Here is a 17,506-nt window from a genome sequence, read left to right as displayed (position 1 = left end):
AACCCTTGAGTTTACAAATGGGTCCAATCGACCCCACACCCATATCACTTTTATCAGTTGCCTCAGTCCTCGCACGCACAAGAGTTAAGAGAACTGAATGTTTCGATGTTTCAGTGATTTCTAATAACAATTAGCTAAATAGTTATTAGAAATAACTGTTAGCTAAATAGGTGATTTCATGTATGATCTTTGTCTCCCTCTAGTGGAAAGTTGCTTAAGCATACATTTACTAAAAAGTCAAAACGATCTACAAATTATGCATTTCGCCCCAGATACTGCAGAAGCTGCACAGTGCACATGCAATTTATTAAACATTAATCTGAAGAAACAAACAAACAAGAAACAAAACAAATAAACACTATGTTAAGAATTTGTAACAGTTTGCTCGGACCTTCTTTTCTTATTTTTATTTTCCTCCTCAGTTTAGAATAGAAATAATTATGATTTTTATTTTTTTTAAAGTGTCTACTGTACAAAAACAGAAAGAAAGTTTATTACAAAAATAGCATTGTAGAAATAGGTCAAAAACAAATATCTTCCTCAGACTATATAGAAAATTGGACATGTCGGATTAGTAATTTCTATCTCCATGTTCCCAAAATGTTTTCAACTTCCTGTGTGAAGTTTTCATCTTAAGTTTTTATAAATATAAGTACAATGACAAGAAAATAAGCAGACAGCACTGCAAGAAAATTACTAATCATTTTATTCTATGTGGTTTCAATTGTTGGCTGGTCACCATCCATCCATCCATCCATCCATCCATCCCTCCCCCGAATCGCGAGGGTAGCAGCTTTAGAAGGGAGACCCAGACTTCCCTCTCCCCAGCCACTTGTTCCAGCTGGGAGAGGGAGAGCAGGGTGGATGGGCTCTCCCTTAGAGATGGTGTAAGAAGCTCGGCCATCCAGGAGGGACTCAGAGTAGAGCCGGTGCTCCTTCACATCAAGAGGAGCCAGTTGAGGCTCGGGCATCTGGTCAGGATGCCTCCTGGACGCCTCCCTGGTGAGGTGTTCCGGGTGGAGGGACTATGTCTCTCAGTTGGCCTGGGAACGGGATTCCCCTGGAGGAGCTGGAACAAGTGGCTGTTTATTCTGGTCAGCATAAACAGCTTAATTGAAATTACGCTAATTTTAAAATGTTTTAAGCCACATTATGTAGTTCATTAGGACAAACTGAAAACATGTTTTCAAAAGACAGTGTAATATTCTAATTTCAGACATTTAAAAAAATGTGTTGATGTGTGGCATCTTTATGTTTCAGTTATGCAGAATCAAAATATTCTTAAGTTTTACAACCTTTGTTGTTACTTCTGACACAATTGTTTCACCTTTTTTCTTCAAAGTTGTCCAAATTCTGACTAATTTTTGCAATCAACAACTTTTGTTAAATAATATATATATTACATGTGTTTGTACCAGGACATTTACAGTTGTTTCCTACTAATGAGTTATTCAGTTCTGTTTTGGAACTTAATATGACTGTTTCCTTTTTTCACAAGCATGAAAAGTTTGTCTGATATTCATTATGTCAAGAATTTATTTTTAAAAATGCAGTGGAAGGTGAAAACAATGTATTTATCTGATATAAATTAATATGAAGTTAAGATAACATGTTACGCACATAAAATCTGCTAATATAAATACTTTTTATGAAAAAATGGCCTGAACTTATCTTACACTTTTATCCACAATCAGAGAAATTAGACACTAAGTGAAAGGGTCAATCTACAACAGAGCAATTCTAGGATAGAATAGAATAGAAACTTTACTGTCATTGTCACAGGGGCGGGATTAAAAGTGCCATCAGCCAGTGCAATACGCACGCAATAAAAAAGCTAAAATTTGCTAAAAAGACAGATATACACACATCAAAGTATCGGCATAACATATAAAATTGGTCAAGCTCCAAGGTCAGCAAAACAACTGTTTGGGTTGTTGCATCAGAAAATGTTCATTCACAGCCCCTGATGACCAGACATGGCTGCACTAAGTGAAACTTATGTCTAATCCAGTATATTTGCCATCTTTGTTTGTGTATATTGCTGGACACAGTACCAGTATTAGCTTTCTTTGGCTCTGAAGCCATTGAATGTGTGAAGTCAAAAATGTTTCTGAAAGGGCCAATTTATTGACTTTCCCCAAAGTCAATCCTCATCCTTTAATCTTCTCCTGTAAAGACAAATTGTTATAATATGAAGTCTTGTCTGTTGCAGTGGATATAACGGCATTCACTGATTAAAGAAAAAAAAAATGTATCAGATGACTTTGTTAAATATTCTTAAATGGTGAATAGTTACCATCAACAAGCTGGAAGCCTGAAATGCAGACAATAAGTACCATAAAATAATTAGTGATTCACCAGTTAAAATATCTAAAACATGAATTTTGAATTCTGTCAACTGGTAAAATTCAATTTTTCCTCACCAGTACGTTTCTTCAGCCAGAGGACAATTACAGCAATCACCAGAAGAAGAAGAAATCCTCCTGCAATGCCTGCAACAGGAGCAACTGGAAACTCTGGAGGATAAGCTGAGGAGGGCCAAACATTTACAAAATTAAGCAGTGCAGAACTAAAATGTCTTCTTTATGACTGGATGTTGCGTTACAAAATTTGAGTTTAATGCAAAATTGCCCACATTAAAGAAACATATTGCTTTTAAATTTCTGAGTGAAAGAAAATACTGTCTCTAAGCTGCAATATAATTATGGAAATTTTATCTAAAAAAGACACATCTCTTGTTATGTATACCTTTAAATAAATTTGCACAACATTGGCAGAAAAGGGGCAATCTCTCAATTATAGTTGCCATTTACTATTCTTTCCAATGTGTCTTTGGCTTTAATTTTTCTAAAGAGCCCATGAAGACATGTAATACATAGCTGCATGCAACATAGGGATCCCTTTTCTTATTTAGCCATGTTTGTGCAGAAAAGATTATAAAGTGTCATGTTTATATGTGGAAGTACCCAGAACAAATATGTTTTTGAGGGAAACACATGTTGCTCAAAAATCTCAGTTTGCTGTCCTAAAGAAGTGGTACCATCACAGCGGTGTGTCTTACCCCAGTTTGTATAGATGACAGATTTATCCAGAGTGGTTTTTATGTTGTCTCCAACACCAGAAAATTGAAACACACAGTCGTATCTCCTCCAGCCATCAGGTGGGACTGATGAAACATTGAATTCAACACTCATCTGGAAGGTCCCATCATTGTTGAAGAGGATCTCTCCTTTCTCCACATCCTCATGAATTTCTTCTCCGTCTTTAGTCCAGAACATTTCAGCTCTGCCAGGGAAGAAACCTGTAGCGTGGCAGCTGACCACAGAGGAGGGGGTTCTCTGGAGCAGAGATATGGAGGGGTTTTCTGCAGGAAGAAAATACTCATAAATAAAATATATCCATATAATATCTGCAAATGTGGGCTTCACAGCTATAAATTAACAACTGTATAAACTGAATAAACGTACCTGTCCGCTGCAGAAAGCTCTTTCCATGGCGAATATAATTTTTCAACCAGTCAGGACATTTGTAGATGTAATAGTTTTTATTATGTTCTAATCTAGCTTTCTCACCATCCCATATGAGTTTTGTGAGCACAGCTTGTGATTTTGGAGCAGTCCATGTCAGTGTCTTCAAGTCCAGGGCTAAGAAGTCTTCACCATTATAACCATACTGATTAAACCCTATAACCTCTCCAGTCTCATCATCCCACTCACAGCCATTCATTCTCTGTAAAATGTGGGGACCTTAAAGAGAGAGAAAAATTCAATACAAATAGAAGAACACATTTTATCAACATAAAGGGATCTTTATGTACCTATGTAAAAATAATGAAAGATACCTGAACTTGTGAGACTGACTGTAGCTTTAGCATGTCACCGAAATTACATTGAACATTTTTAAGGGAAACCAAATTGATCAAATTAGACTGAATTTAGCAAGAAATGACATGAACAAATTAAGCTAAAATTAGGAGAAGAACATATGGATTAAAGCATAAATTTGCAATGAACTACAAAGTAAAATGAAAGCACAGGAAATTATTCCTTTGATGAAGACATGCACAAAAAGGCCAAAACAAAACTCCACAGTCAAATGACACTGCATTGCTTTACAGCCTAAAGTCAATGTCATGGGAGACATTGACTTTCTGTTTGCTTGCTCTAAGGTTTATGTTACAACAATGGGAAAAAACAGACTGGATATGCTGGCAGCACATAGAGTAGGTCCAGTAGTGTTGTTGGTATTGTTTTAAAACAGAATGGAAATGCAAATAAGAGCAATAATAGAAATTCAAGATTCTCCAGATACTTTTATTTTACAACTGCTTTAAAAGAAAAACGCAAAGAGGAAAGTTTGCTAAAGGCATGTTACTTCAGGCAGAGCTGCTACTTTATAAAATTGCCTAGAAAGCATGTGAGAAAAGTAGACTTTTTTATTGAAGTGGAGTAACATGTGAGTTAAATTGCCTCAAAAAATCTTCTTGGAATCATGTATTTAAAAAGTTAAATTAAAATCTAAAACTATATATTCAGGATCTATAGTTAGATTCAGAGTCTAGTCTTGAAAAGACTGAAATCAATTCAAGACTGAAGACACTTGCAAAATACAAATACGACAGATTAGGGGATCACAGGAAAACTTTTTTATTTTATTGTGCTTTTATGTAATTTCTATTAGTATTTGAGTCACATTTGAGGTTTTAATTTTTGAGCTAGTTAATAGAAACTGGTGGGAGGCACAGCTTTTCTACATCCTTCATCCATCTGCCAGGATTGAAGGACAGACTCTACCACAAAATTTGCATGGTGGGTAAATATACATAGAGTCCACAGATTTTTTCACTTTAAAATTACATTTAATTTAACCAATCTAAATATATGACAACACCTAAACATTATCAAGAAGGTGGCAAAAAGTAGTTAAAACTATAGAGCAGATTACCTTTGGTGAGGTTTAGGCGTTGCTTCAAAATGTCAATGTTTGCCCTGAAGACATGCTGACTTCCAAGACACTTCTGAGAATACCACTCCAGGTGCTCAGGATTCCTTTCGATCAGTTTCATCATCCAGTCTTGTTTGGGCTTGGCTATCTTAATGTTGCTGTCACAGTATCCCACCTGAACTTCATCTACTGTTGCTGCGCCGACAAACTCTGGAAAGTCATGAACTCCATGGGTAGCAGTAAGAAAATATCTGAGGGAATGTTTCACTGAAAAAAATGTATATCATTAAAAAAGTAACTATTCTTTACCCAAAGAATTTCACAAACTACATTTAAAGGCTAAAATCGTTATGTTGATTTAAACACTGTGGTAGCCTACTTCAATCTGATGTAGTAATATCTGTGTTGTGATTATTTACTTGTTGTGGGGCAAAAGATAGTCTTTTTTATTCCTTTAGAAAAGAACCACCGTTAAACATTTAAACACAAGTATGTGTCCCTTATTAGGACACATACTTTTGGTTTAATATACATGTAATGGTAGCCAGATTAGCCTGTTCGGGGTCAGAATGCTGTCTTCTATATAAGGCATGAAGTATCTTACTTTCATATCCACTACAAAACGTAATAGCGTGATAAAAGAATGGACACATGATATGACAAAAAAACAAAACAAACAAAAACTTTTGTCTGCGAATAGGTGGCTATAGATGCAAGCGGTAGCTGATGATGAACGGATGTGTGAGGGATTTTATAAATAACATAAAAATTGCAGCGTTTCAGTGTTGAATGAACAAACGCCACGCAGGCCAGGCCAACCTTTGACTTAAAAATGAAACTATCAGGATATTGCGCTGTCACGGAAAACGACACATGCGACATTGTCTTACCCGAAGAGGCAACGTGAAAGAGCAACAGTAGACCAAAGCAGTTCATGATTGCGATTTGTTCGAGCTCTTCAGAGGTAGAATCAGCTGTATAAACATAAAGGAGCCAAAACAACCTGCCGGAAAGGGGCGTGTCCACTTCCACTGACGTTGTCACATCAAATGCGGAATGTAAGCACAAAGGTGAGGACTTAGGGGCAATAAAAGAGGTTATCTTCAAGTGGGACTGACCCTTTGCACCTTGTTGCATTTTGGACAGACACTTTGGTGAAGGTCGATCTACTCCTAAGTTTATTTATTATTTATTTAAAGTTCTACTATGTTAAATACTTTCAAATATTTCTGTATTATTCTGAGATTTATGACTTATTCCTCTCTTTTCAAAAGAGGAAAAAAAAACCCTGAAAGGTATTTTTCTGAACCTACATAAAAGAACCACAGACAGCGTAAGAGAATTTTATGGCCAAACTTTTGCAAAAGGAGAAGACTCGGCAAACTGCTCCACCAAGCCGTTCACAGAGCGTTCTGCCCTCTCTCTGCTAGAGCAGGCCTTTTATTTGGGAAAACAAAAGCCAGAAAAAATAAACAAAAACAGATGGCAAGCTCTATCTAACACACAGGTCATCAAGCCCTTTCCCTTGAGAGCGATGTCTTCCAAGGGTGGAGGGAACGATCAGTTCTCAGGAACACAGATATTCAACACAGCAATCAAAAAGTTTTAGCACATCACATCACTACTGATTAATATTAGACTGACTAATAATCTAAAGTAATCAAAAAATCTCTAACAAACCCAATACTTTTAGACACCCTGGGACGGGGATTAACTAATCATTTTGAGATTTAGGTCGCTCAATCGAACCATCACACACAGTCCATGAGAATTTGAAAACATTTACTTTACTTGCTAAAGTTATCAGCTGTTTGAATATATCCCCCCTCCATAACATGAGGACAAATTAATGTACTTTAATTGTATTTATTCCTCTCAGCATGGTCAACAAATACAATAGATTTGGGAACATTTCCCTTTATTTACCAAAGTTACCTGGGGGGAACAAAATTCACCTGTTTGAAATAATGTGTCCCACCTCCATGGCAACAAATTAATTTACCAAGTCTTTAACTGGGTGTATTCCTCTCACCATGGACAAGAAATCATGCAGATTTGAAAACATTTGCTCTTCATTTGCCAAAATTAGGGCGCAAATGAACTTGAAATATGATCTGTGCAAAATGCATGTCTTGAGAAAAGACAAAAACATGGATGAACTGAACGAGGCCGTTAATTTGAATGACCTTTTTACTCACATTAAACATTTGATAAATTTTCCAACATTCAGCTGATTATCAAAAATGCTCTGCTGTATTCTGCAAACGCTTATCCAGCGGCTGCTAAACGACGGAACTCCATCCTGTCCTTCAGGATGCTCCTGATGTTCATCTCGCGATATTTCGTATCCTCATTATCTTTTCTTTGTGTTCTTCAAATTACAGGTAAGGTGTTGCATAAGTATACTTTAAAGTTTCACGTGTGTCAATTCCTGTGAAGTTATTTTCTATTCTTAGTCATACATATATTTAATCTCTGGTGTGCAACGAATAGAGATGTAAACATGCTTGGAATGAAACGTGTCCCCGCGAGATTTTGAGGAGTTTAGTTGTGCAAATGCCACGTCTGACAAGCAGCATCAACGCAGACGGAACTATCAGCACGTTTACCTCTCAGGACAAAAAGTTATTTAGTAGCAAAACGAGCCGAGATATTGAACACTATTTGGTGAGACTGCACTGATTGTTTTTCATTGTATTCCGCACTTTGTAGCGATGCTCAGGTTGCTGCATCAAGCTAGCACATTCACTATTTATTAGCTTCCTAGCTAGCTCTGCTGCAGGCTCTGTAAACAGCTTGCAGAAACCGGTGGTGATTGTTTGGTGGTCGGATTTTACTGTTTTCTGTTAGATGATAGGTGGTTCTTTTCTAAGGGAATTAAAAAGAGTATCTTTAGTCCCACAACAAATAAACAATCACAGAAATTACTACATCAGACACCAGGCTACCGTCAGTGTTTGAATTATCGTAAAGATTTTATATAGACTTAATTTATCAGCTGGTTTCGTTATAAGGAGAAAAGCTATATTAAAGATCTCTGAAAGCTGTAGACAAATCAAAATAAGGTATGTAGTTTTTGGTTTAAGGCTAATAGTTTCTCGTCGAAAGAAGAGAAGATTTCAGTGTTGATGATTCAACAAAATGTAAAGAAGAGGGATGTTACAGTATTTCATGCACTCCAACCAGATAGTCATGTATACCCGTCTTACTTATTTGTATCTCTCTCTCTGCTACTAAAACCAAGCTGTGCTGTCCAGACATGGAGGCTACTAGATCTTGTCGTTGATTGGAGTAGAAGATCCGAGTCCTGTAAGATGGGAGGCTGGCGGATCCGACTTGGTTCACATATGCTCAGTTTGATTGAGATCCGGGGAGTTGAACGGCCAAATCATGACCACAAAGACTGTGGTATTCTCCTCATGTCACTCTTCCACTATTTTTGCTTTGGGCCAGAAGGTCACAGACATCACAGAATATTGTTTCTCTCCTGACTGATCTGTGTCTACGCAGTTCCTTATGCAAAACACTGTGATTTACTCCTATAGTCTGATATTCAAAATTATAATTTGTCTTGTTTACATTTTTCTTTTGCTTATATTGAATTTATTAACACAACATAAGCATAACAGTTGTCAACAAAAAACAGAAAAGTTTTCAGTTTTTTTTTTTTTTCTCATTTCTCTTTCTCATAGGGTCTAATATGGGCTGCTTACGTCTGCTGACACTGACACTGGCTGCTTCTGCTGCACTGCTGTTAACCTCTCAATCGGCCACTGCTCACAGCCATTCCCATGGTGACCACGGGCACACTCACCATCACCACGGCCACTCCCACGGTGAGGATGATGGACACTCCCACGGCGCTCAGGTGAAAATGTTCCACGGAGCGAGCAAGTGGAGCGCTGAGGCCAACCTGCCTCAGCACGAAGAGGAGCATCACCATCACGGACACGATCACGGACATGGACACGCACACTCCCATGATCATGGACATGCACACTCCCATGATCACGGACACGCACATTCTCATGATCACGGACACGCACATTCTCATGATCACGGACACGCACATGGATCAGAGAGAGCAAAGAGAGAAGCAGATGGAGAGAAGCGTGACTTAGTGGAGCTCTGGACTCAGGTACGCTCAGAGGAATGTGTTGCTATAATTGTAAAAGGTAAAATTTTTATAAATATAGCAACATAGTAAACATCTTGCTATAATAGTAACAAAGATGGAAAATCTTTATTTGTTTGAAAAGGTAGAAGTTGTCACGTTGACTTCTTGGGGATTTGTTTGGGGATTGATATCACATTTTTATGTATTGAAATAATCTAAAATCTAATTTTTTCTGGCTAAAAACAATCTCACCACTAAGCTACATGTATTGATCACTGTCTTTGATCATGATCAATTCTACCTTTACAAACTCGGCCACTTCCCCATCATGTAACATTTCTGAGGAACGTCTGCCATTGAGTTGATTTTCATTGTCTGCAGGCAATCGGAGCCACCCTGCTGATCAGCGCGGCTCCTTTCCTCATCCTGTTTCTGATCCCAGTCCAGTCCAACAGCGACCAGCACCAGAACCTGCTGAAGGTGCTGCTGAGCTTTGCGTCTGGTGGACTCCTGGGTGATGCCTTCCTGCACCTCATACCACACGCTCTCGGTAGGTTCTCTTTTGTTTGTTTCATAGCTTATAGAAATGTAAAGTTTTATTCAGAATTGTTTACATTTCCACCACATGAAATCATACTGAAAGTTTTACATAAGAGTAAAAAAAAGAAAGTCTATATTTTGCTATTTCAATCAGTCTTTATGTTCTGTTTCTAAATTGCTTTATTTTACAGATCAGAGCTGCAGACTTTGCAGTTTGACTTTTTAAATGTAATTCCTGTTTCCTTATGTCATTGTATTCTGCATAGATCCTCATTCCCATCATGGAGAGGAAGATGAGGAACACGCTCATGCAAGCGAAGAGTCACATGACCACGGTCACTCCCATGGTATTCCTGGAAGCTCTTTTCACTCAGCTGCTATGCAGTAAAGTCAGCGATATTCCGTATCAATATTTTCCACCTGTAAACTGAAACTTTTCCAACACAGGAGCCGCCCACGGTCACATGATGTCTGTTGGTCTGTGGGTTCTCGGGGGAATCATCGCCTTCCTGGTTGTTGAAAAATTTGTGCGTCTGCTGAAGGGAGGACACGGACACTCCCACAGTCACTCTCATGGTGGGAGAGAAATTTATGAACAGAATTTTTTTTCTTAAGATTAATATTTAGAAATATTTTCAAATGTGTTTTTGCTGCTGATGGTTTCTGGTCCACTGTGTGAATTTAAAGAAAATACTTATTTAATCAAATGCATTATAGTGTATACAGCTATGAACAATAAGGCACTGATAAAAACAGTCTTCAAGTCTGGACACTTTTAGTGGATGGCAAATGTATTTACATCATCTTCCAATATTTGACCACTAGATGTCATCCTGGGCTGGAATACGTCCTTTAGGATAATTGATTCTTACCTTTGTGAGGTAAATTATACATTTCCTGGATGTCCAACTTTCAGCTGCTGCCAAAGAAAAGGACAGTGATGGAGAAGAGGAGAAGGAAAAGAAGACAAAAGAGAAGAAACCAAACAAAGGTGCGAAGGCGGCAGAGCCTAAGGAGAAGAAGGGCACAGGCGAGTAATCTAATTTCCTGGATGTTTCCCGCTGCCTTTCTCCCCTCTCTCGTTCCCTCGGGACTTAACATAGGAGGTGCTTTACAGTTTTCCTCTTTAAAATGTGACACACTTTCAGGAAGCATGATCATTTCTCAGCACAAAACATTTTTATAGTCAAAGATGACCAAAAATGTTTTTTCTCATGAAAAACAAGCTCACTTTAGGTGTAGAAGTTTTTTAAGCTGCTATGCAATGATAATCTCATACTGGCCCAAGAGCAACAAAATAAAAATACATTTTATTTTTTTTTTACAAACATCCAAAGGATTGACTTGAATATTCCCACAACTCTAATTACAGTAAAAGCAACAATAATGGATCAATTAAAAAAAAAAAAAATGGTTCTTTGGAAAAGTGCACACATTTAAAAGTTGGCTTGTTAACTGTTCCTTTAAGAACATTAAAACACATCAGTAGGAGGTGTGTCTAAATCTGGGTTACTTCCCTACAAATGGAACAACTTCATAAGAAAACAATTATTTAAAGAAAATATTATGTGGTTCATCAATTGTTTATTTTCTCCATCCTCTTTTTTTCTTTTTGGTTTGGTAAACTAAATCTTACTCAGTAAAAATAAAAGTTGCATGTAAAAATAATTTTAGAATTTGAACTGACAGACCACATGTGGTTAAGCAGAATTATTATTATACATATTCTTATTTGATGTACATAAAAATGCCATTTCTGTTTTGGAAAAAAATCTAAACTTGAGCTAGTGTTGCTTGAATTCATGTAATTTTTCAATTTTTCAATTTTTCAGGTGTTGAACATACCTGAAAAACGTACAGTCACGATTGATAACGTTTCATGGTCATATATATATGCTGTCATTAAACATCATTACTTGGTAAAAACAGTTTCTTTTTCTCCATGGAAACAGAAATCAAGGTGTCTGGTTATCTGAACCTAGCTGCTGACTTCACACATAACTTCACCGATGGCCTGGCAATCGGAGCGTCATTCCTGGTCAGTCCAGCTGTTGGCGCTGTCACCACCCTGACAATCCTGCTTCATGAGGTCCCACATGAGATTGGGGATTTTGCCATTCTTGTCCAGTCTGGCTGCACTAAAAAGAAGGTACTTAAATTGTACATTATTTTGTCCTTTTTTCTAAAGATGCCGTTTCAGATTGGTTGTATTTTCCTAAAAATGTAGAATTTGACACAAACTTCATTAGTGTAAAAACAGGATAATTTTCTAAAATGGAGCAGGTTTGAATATGTATTGTATTATTTGCTTCTGCAGAACAGATGCCTCTATTTGTCTTAGATGTCAAACTCAGCAGATTCTCTCTGGAACGATTTATGTGCCCTTATTGTGTAACCAGAATTTCAAGTTACAATTCCTGGTTCAAAGTTTTTGTGCCTTTTCTAAGTTAATCCAAAGTTTTCTGCTTCCATTTAGGCATTACAGTGGGATTAAATTTGAGATAAGAATTAGTGAAGTTTATTGTTCCAGTTTTAGTTAAAATATAAAGATTTCTGTGTCCAAACAGAAAGTTACACAATATTTGAGTATGAAGGTATAAAATGGTGAAGTATGTTTATGATAATGGAAGTAGCTTAATTATGTAACAACTAGGAATTGGTAAAGGTGGTAATCAACCCACATTTCCAAATAGTCCCCCAATCATTTAAAACACATGTACTAATAATATTGAATTATAATTTTAGCATTTCTTTAAAATGAGGAGGTGTGTGTAGGTGATAATGAAGCTGAGTTTCTGTTGTTCCTCTGTCAGGCGATGTGTCTGCAGCTGCTGACCGCAGTGGGAGCTCTGGCCGGGACGACTTGCTCCCTGCTGGCTGAAGGTGTGGGCGCCACGGCGACCGCTTGGATCTTACCCTTCACAGCTGGCGGGTTTGTTTACATCGCCACGGTGACCGTGCTCCCCGAGCTGCTGGCGGGCCGCTCCAGTTTCGGCCAGTCTCTGATGGAGATTCTGGCGCTGCTGTTTGGAGTCGGCATGATGGTGCTGATCGCAGAGTACGAATGAAGCGCTTTTTGTTTTTTTTGGAGCGGACAGAAACTTTTACAGCACAAGAGAAAGAACGGAGACACTGACAGGGAAAAATACATTTAAATGAATTTTTGTTTTTATTGCTTTTTTTTCTTATCAAATTGAATTTATGTTGTTTTTGTTTTTTAACCAGAAGGGTCAATGTTTTCTGGAAGAAAAAAAGAGGTATGGAAAGAGATTAGTGGATAAAAACTGATATCAGGATAAGGAGTTCTGCAGTAGTATAGTCTGTAAATTCACCTGCCACTTATGTTAAAACAACCATCCAACTTTCAGTGTGACTGCTGCATAAAACGCAGAGCAGCTCCTCAATACAAGAGAAGAATGTTTGTTCTACGGTGACCTGCAACTATGAAGTCCTATTGTTGGATACCGAATGTTAGCTTTTTTTACATTCCATGCAAAATGATGATGTTGCTTTTGTTGATGTGGTCAAACTGCATCACATTTTACATTTGATTTAATTAGCTTGAAGAAATGTTTTTCAGTACCTTGTTTTCCTGAGATGAATTTTGCTGAATGTCCCCAAATAAAGACTCATTATTTTCTAAGTATCATCTGATTCTCAATAAATATTAAAATAAATTGTATATCATTTAAGAGAATTTATGTGATGGCACAAAAGTATTTAGAACCTGTTTAATGAGGATCAAATCTATCCATGATCTAACTGGCCAAACCATTGGAGGAACAAAAAATAACTAGTAAGAACTCTGAATCCCAGAATGCAAAGCGTTAACCCATTTTCATGCACGGCAGTAATCCCTGTTACGTTATAGAGAAACAAAACTCTAGGCAGCAACAAGTTTCTCATCTTTGTCCACAGCAGCTGCAGCATTTGGAAGAACATGTGTGAACCTCATCACCTCAGTTACAGAGTGAAAGAACGCATCACTGAAGAAACTGGATCCAAAATACAGTATACAGTAGTATAGATTTCCTTTTGAACCCAAAAATGTTCAGTCTGACAAATTTAAGTTAAGAGATTAGTCCATAACATTTTAAACACAGTATTTGAAATGTGAACTAATAAACAAAGATGGGTGATTTTAAATGAACATTTATGGATTCTGGATATAAATGTTTATATCCAGAATCCTGGAGAAGGCATTCCTTCTCCAGGAAAGCCAGGAATGCTGCAAGGCATTCCTATAGAAAGGATGCCTTCTCCAGGAAATTCTTGTATTCCCATACCAGTAATGTACAATGATGATCAGGTTTTATACATTCACAAAAGGAAGTGAAAGAGGATAAAATTTCAGGAGGAAAATCAAAACCTGCCGTTCCTCTTATGTTTCTTTCAGTTTTACAGTCTGCCACGCCTAAAATCCAGGGGAGAGAAACGGATTATAAAAAGTTTTTGTGAAGGTGTGGAGCTCCTCCAGAAGTGGCTCCTCCTCCTCAGGACCTCACATTTCAGTAATACTCTGACATAATTCCCCTACTCATGACAATAATAGTGACCCATTTCCTCTTGTTTTATTTTCTTTTCCGGTGAAAAGAGAACTTGGAGAATGAATATCCATGGATATTATTATGTCATCACTGTTTTGGTGAAAGTCAGTCCAGAAAGTCGGTTCAGAACGTCAGTTCTTCCTGGTTAAACTTCTCTCATGCCCCATTCTGTGATTTTAGGTTATCCTGAGTCTTCTTTGTAGTCATGCTGCTACAGCCTTGGGCAAACTGAACAGTTTTTCTCTCTTACTCCTCCAATTTGCAATATTTGCTGCTATTTCAATTGTGAACTTTTTGTTTTCTCGGTTGTTTTTCTCTCCATAGAAGCTACACCTGGTCTGGCATTCTATTTGCCTCTTCGTGGAGGAGGGAATTGGCTGAGATAATTTTGCCGATAACTAAATGTTCTCCGATTAACTTATTTTTCTTTGACTTAGAAGGTACTTCTACATCAGTTCTGCTTCTTTTTTGTATACCTGCTCTGTCTTCTCAAACCCCCAGTCATTCATGGCAGATGGCCCATCAAACTGAAGCAGGTTCTGCTGGAGGTTTCTTCTTGTTAAAGGGAGTTTTTCATCTCCACTGTCGCTACATGCATTTTGCATGCTAGGTTTGAGGGATTGCTGTAAAGTCAACAACATGAGATACTGTCTACTGTCACAACTTGCTGGTCCAGAAAAAGTAAATGCTGCGATCCAGTGACTTGATGCATTTCCTTTGATAGAAAATGTTTTAAAATAATTTGAATAATAAATCACCCTAATGAAATGTTTGGCAACTAAGGTTAATTGGAATGTGAGTGTAATTGAGCTGATATGACTTTTTTTTGATGACTTATGTTGTTAATTCTGTTTTTGATTTTCCATCATGATGGCCGGAATTAGATAAGGTGCCAAATACCAGAAGGTTTTGAACCAGTTCTTTTGTGGAAATAAAAGCCAAAGTCTCTGATTACAGAAACAAACCCAAAGCTCTTTATGTGTTTTATATATTGTGTTTCGTCAGCCAGCATATTGTTGCCTACAAAGGAAAACATCTGATACGCAAAGACGGTAAGCAGGCTGGTGTGCTTTACAGGAAGCATCTCATTTCTCATCACTTCTAATCCAGCCAAAGCAAATAATGAATTTTTTAATTTAATAAATACACAGCAGAACATTTTTGTTTGTCAATATTTCTTCCTCCTTATGTACTTACTTTGGTATTAAAAAATATTTATTGATGGATATCAATTTTCTACCTGCTGCTTCATTATTACCCATAACAAAGGACGAAATTATCTGGACTTGTGTATAGAGCTAAACTAATTGCATACGTTACATTCCTGACTCAGAAGACATTGGATGTTGATACTGTCTAATCACAAAAAACATTTTCAAAATTTTGTTTAAATAATCTCTTCATGAACCTCCTGGCAAAACATAAGAAAAACACAATCAGTCACAATTTTAGTGTGCTATTTCACTGCAAAACATCAAGCACACATTTTATTACATAAATGGGAATGCAACATAAATATACATTTGATCAATTTAGTTATATTAGAAAATTACCCAGTATTTACTGAAAAAGTAATTTTTTGAGCTATAAAAACAAACTGTTACGTTTTTTTTTTTGGTGGGGGATAAAGCATGGGGAGGAGGTAATCTTCTCTGAATTCATATCACATATTATGAATTCACTTACCTGAACTTGCTAAGCCTGTTACACACTTTCCAGGCATTTAATGCAGGAGGAGCTTAAAGTAGGTTATGAGTCAGACAGTATAAGAGACAACACCAGAGCACACAGAGAGCATCCATAAGCAGGAGGTACGATGAAGGGAAACGGAGAGCTCAAGTAAGTAATTTGTAAACTTGATCTTTATATATGCTGTGTCTGTACTCGCAAATGGCAATATTGATCCAGAAATTAATATATTAACAAATATAAATTGATATATCTGCCTATCTACAGTGCCGTGAAAAAGTATTTGACCTCCTACTGATATCTATTTCCGTTTTTGTTTCTTTTCATTGTCGTCGATTGAATATCAACGAAATACAAAATGTTGTTTTCATAGGATAATTTAATCTATTAAAGAAAAAATAATATTCATACCAAACTGGCTTCATGAAAAAGTTATTATCCCCTAAACCTATGTACTATATTGTGCCACTGCAACAACTTGCATCAAGCATTAACAACATGTTTTTACATTGTAGAAGATGCAAAAACTTGTTTTAGAAACCATCCTTATCACGGTTTAACCTCATGCATCTGTTCCAGGAGGCCATGGGACACCTGTCGGGAGGTTCCTGTAATTGAAGACGAGCACACACCTTGGAAGTTGTTAAAGCTTCTAAAGACCATCACTTTGTTTGCAGTAGCTCTCACTGTGTTTGGATTGGCAATATGTAGCAAGGTTAGCTTCATTTTACAGATTTAAATTTGACTTCCTAATTTGTTTCTGTTTCACATATTGTTTCTGTGCTGCTTGATATCATTATAGAGATATACAGTAAATATAAATGTAGTCACTAATTGTCATAGGGGGTCTGATTGTCAAAAAGTACAAATGAAATAAAAGGTTGTTTCTTTTTTTTTGGTAAAAGATAACACAGAACATCCATATTGTGGTAACACTTTATTTGAAGGGGGTTGAATAAGACTGTCATGACACCATTATAAACATGACATAACTCCTGTCATGAACATGAATAAGCCTTCATGAATATTTATGACTGTTGTCATAAAGCATCATTCGGTAAATTATGACACTTTTAATACAAAGTTGACATTATTCAAAATGCCGTTGTTATGACAACTTGACATTAACCAAGAAATCATTACTGACATAAATTTGTTATAAAATAATTACTGATTTCACTTAAAAAATTAGGTAACTTTATGTTATTAAAGGTAAAGTTTGAACTGTAATGATTTCTTGGTTAATGTCATAATTTACCGAATGACGCTTTATGACAACAGTCATAAATAGTCATGAAGGCTTATTGATGTTCATGACAGGTGTTATGTCATGTTTATGAAAGTGTCATGTCAGTCTTATTCAACCCCCTTCAAATAAAGTTTTACCCATATTGTTTAGTTTAGTTTCAAAGTGGCAAATAGACATTCTCAGCAGTCAGTTGTGGTACCAGTGAACTTTTATTTTCCAGGCTTCTTTCCTTCTCCTCATCACTTTGTCCCATGAAGATACAAAGACCCTCCAAGCAGAGCAGAAACCCATCGCACTGCTGTGTATTGGCTGCTCTCTCATTGCACCCGCTGTTCTGCTGCTGCTGAAAAGCATCTGGAAATCATGTTACAAATCATCAAAGCTGCCAAGAAAATCATCTGCAGCCCTGGTAAGGCAAAA

The 17,506-nt window shown here is 37.0% G+C and overlaps 2 protein-coding genes across 3 annotated transcripts; one reads left to right on the top strand and one right to left on the bottom strand.

Moving 5' to 3' along the window:
* Nucleotides 1–683: 683 nt before the first annotated feature.
* On the bottom strand, nucleotides 684–5,962 carry LOC106911451 (major histocompatibility complex class I-related protein 1-like). The gene is made up of 6 exons (XM_088010456.1): nucleotides 5,835–5,962; nucleotides 4,945–5,211; nucleotides 3,468–3,746; nucleotides 3,062–3,364; nucleotides 2,424–2,528; nucleotides 684–2,314 (listed from the first exon to the last, which is right to left on the bottom strand). Exons 1-6 carry the CDS (start codon nucleotides 5,878–5,880, stop codon nucleotides 2,268–2,270), a joined length of 1,047 nt encoding a protein of 348 aa, XP_087866582.1. The 5' UTR covers nucleotides 5,881–5,962; the 3' UTR covers nucleotides 684–2,267.
* A 1,483-nt stretch (nucleotides 5,963–7,445) lies between these two features.
* slc39a7 (solute carrier family 39 member 7) lies at nucleotides 7,446–13,244 on the top strand. 2 transcript variants are annotated; one of them, XM_088010452.1, is made up of 9 exons: nucleotides 7,446–7,611; nucleotides 8,189–8,352; nucleotides 8,637–9,082; nucleotides 9,443–9,611; nucleotides 9,868–9,948; nucleotides 10,049–10,177; nucleotides 10,518–10,631; nucleotides 11,554–11,750; nucleotides 12,415–13,244. In XM_088010452.1, exons 2-9 carry the CDS (start codon nucleotides 8,259–8,261, stop codon nucleotides 12,667–12,669), a joined length of 1,485 nt encoding a protein of 494 aa, XP_087866578.1. In that variant the 5' UTR covers nucleotides 7,446–7,611; nucleotides 8,189–8,258; the 3' UTR covers nucleotides 12,670–13,244. The 2 variants fall into 2 exon arrangements, with proteins under 2 accessions (XP_087866578.1, XP_014845375.2); XM_014989889.2 differs by lacking the exon at nucleotides 8,189–8,352 and having other exon boundaries at nucleotides 7,449–7,611.
* The last annotated feature ends 4,262 nt before the right edge of the window (nucleotides 13,245–17,506 follow it).

This window comes from Poecilia mexicana, unplaced genomic scaffold (genome assembly GCF_051168715.1).
Source record: "Poecilia mexicana isolate PSO_F unplaced genomic scaffold, ASM5116871v1 scaffold_11, whole genome shotgun sequence".
Lineage (NCBI taxonomy): Eukaryota > Metazoa > Chordata > Actinopteri > Cyprinodontiformes > Poeciliidae > Poecilia > Poecilia mexicana.
This window is presented reverse-complemented; position numbering and strand designations above follow the sequence as displayed.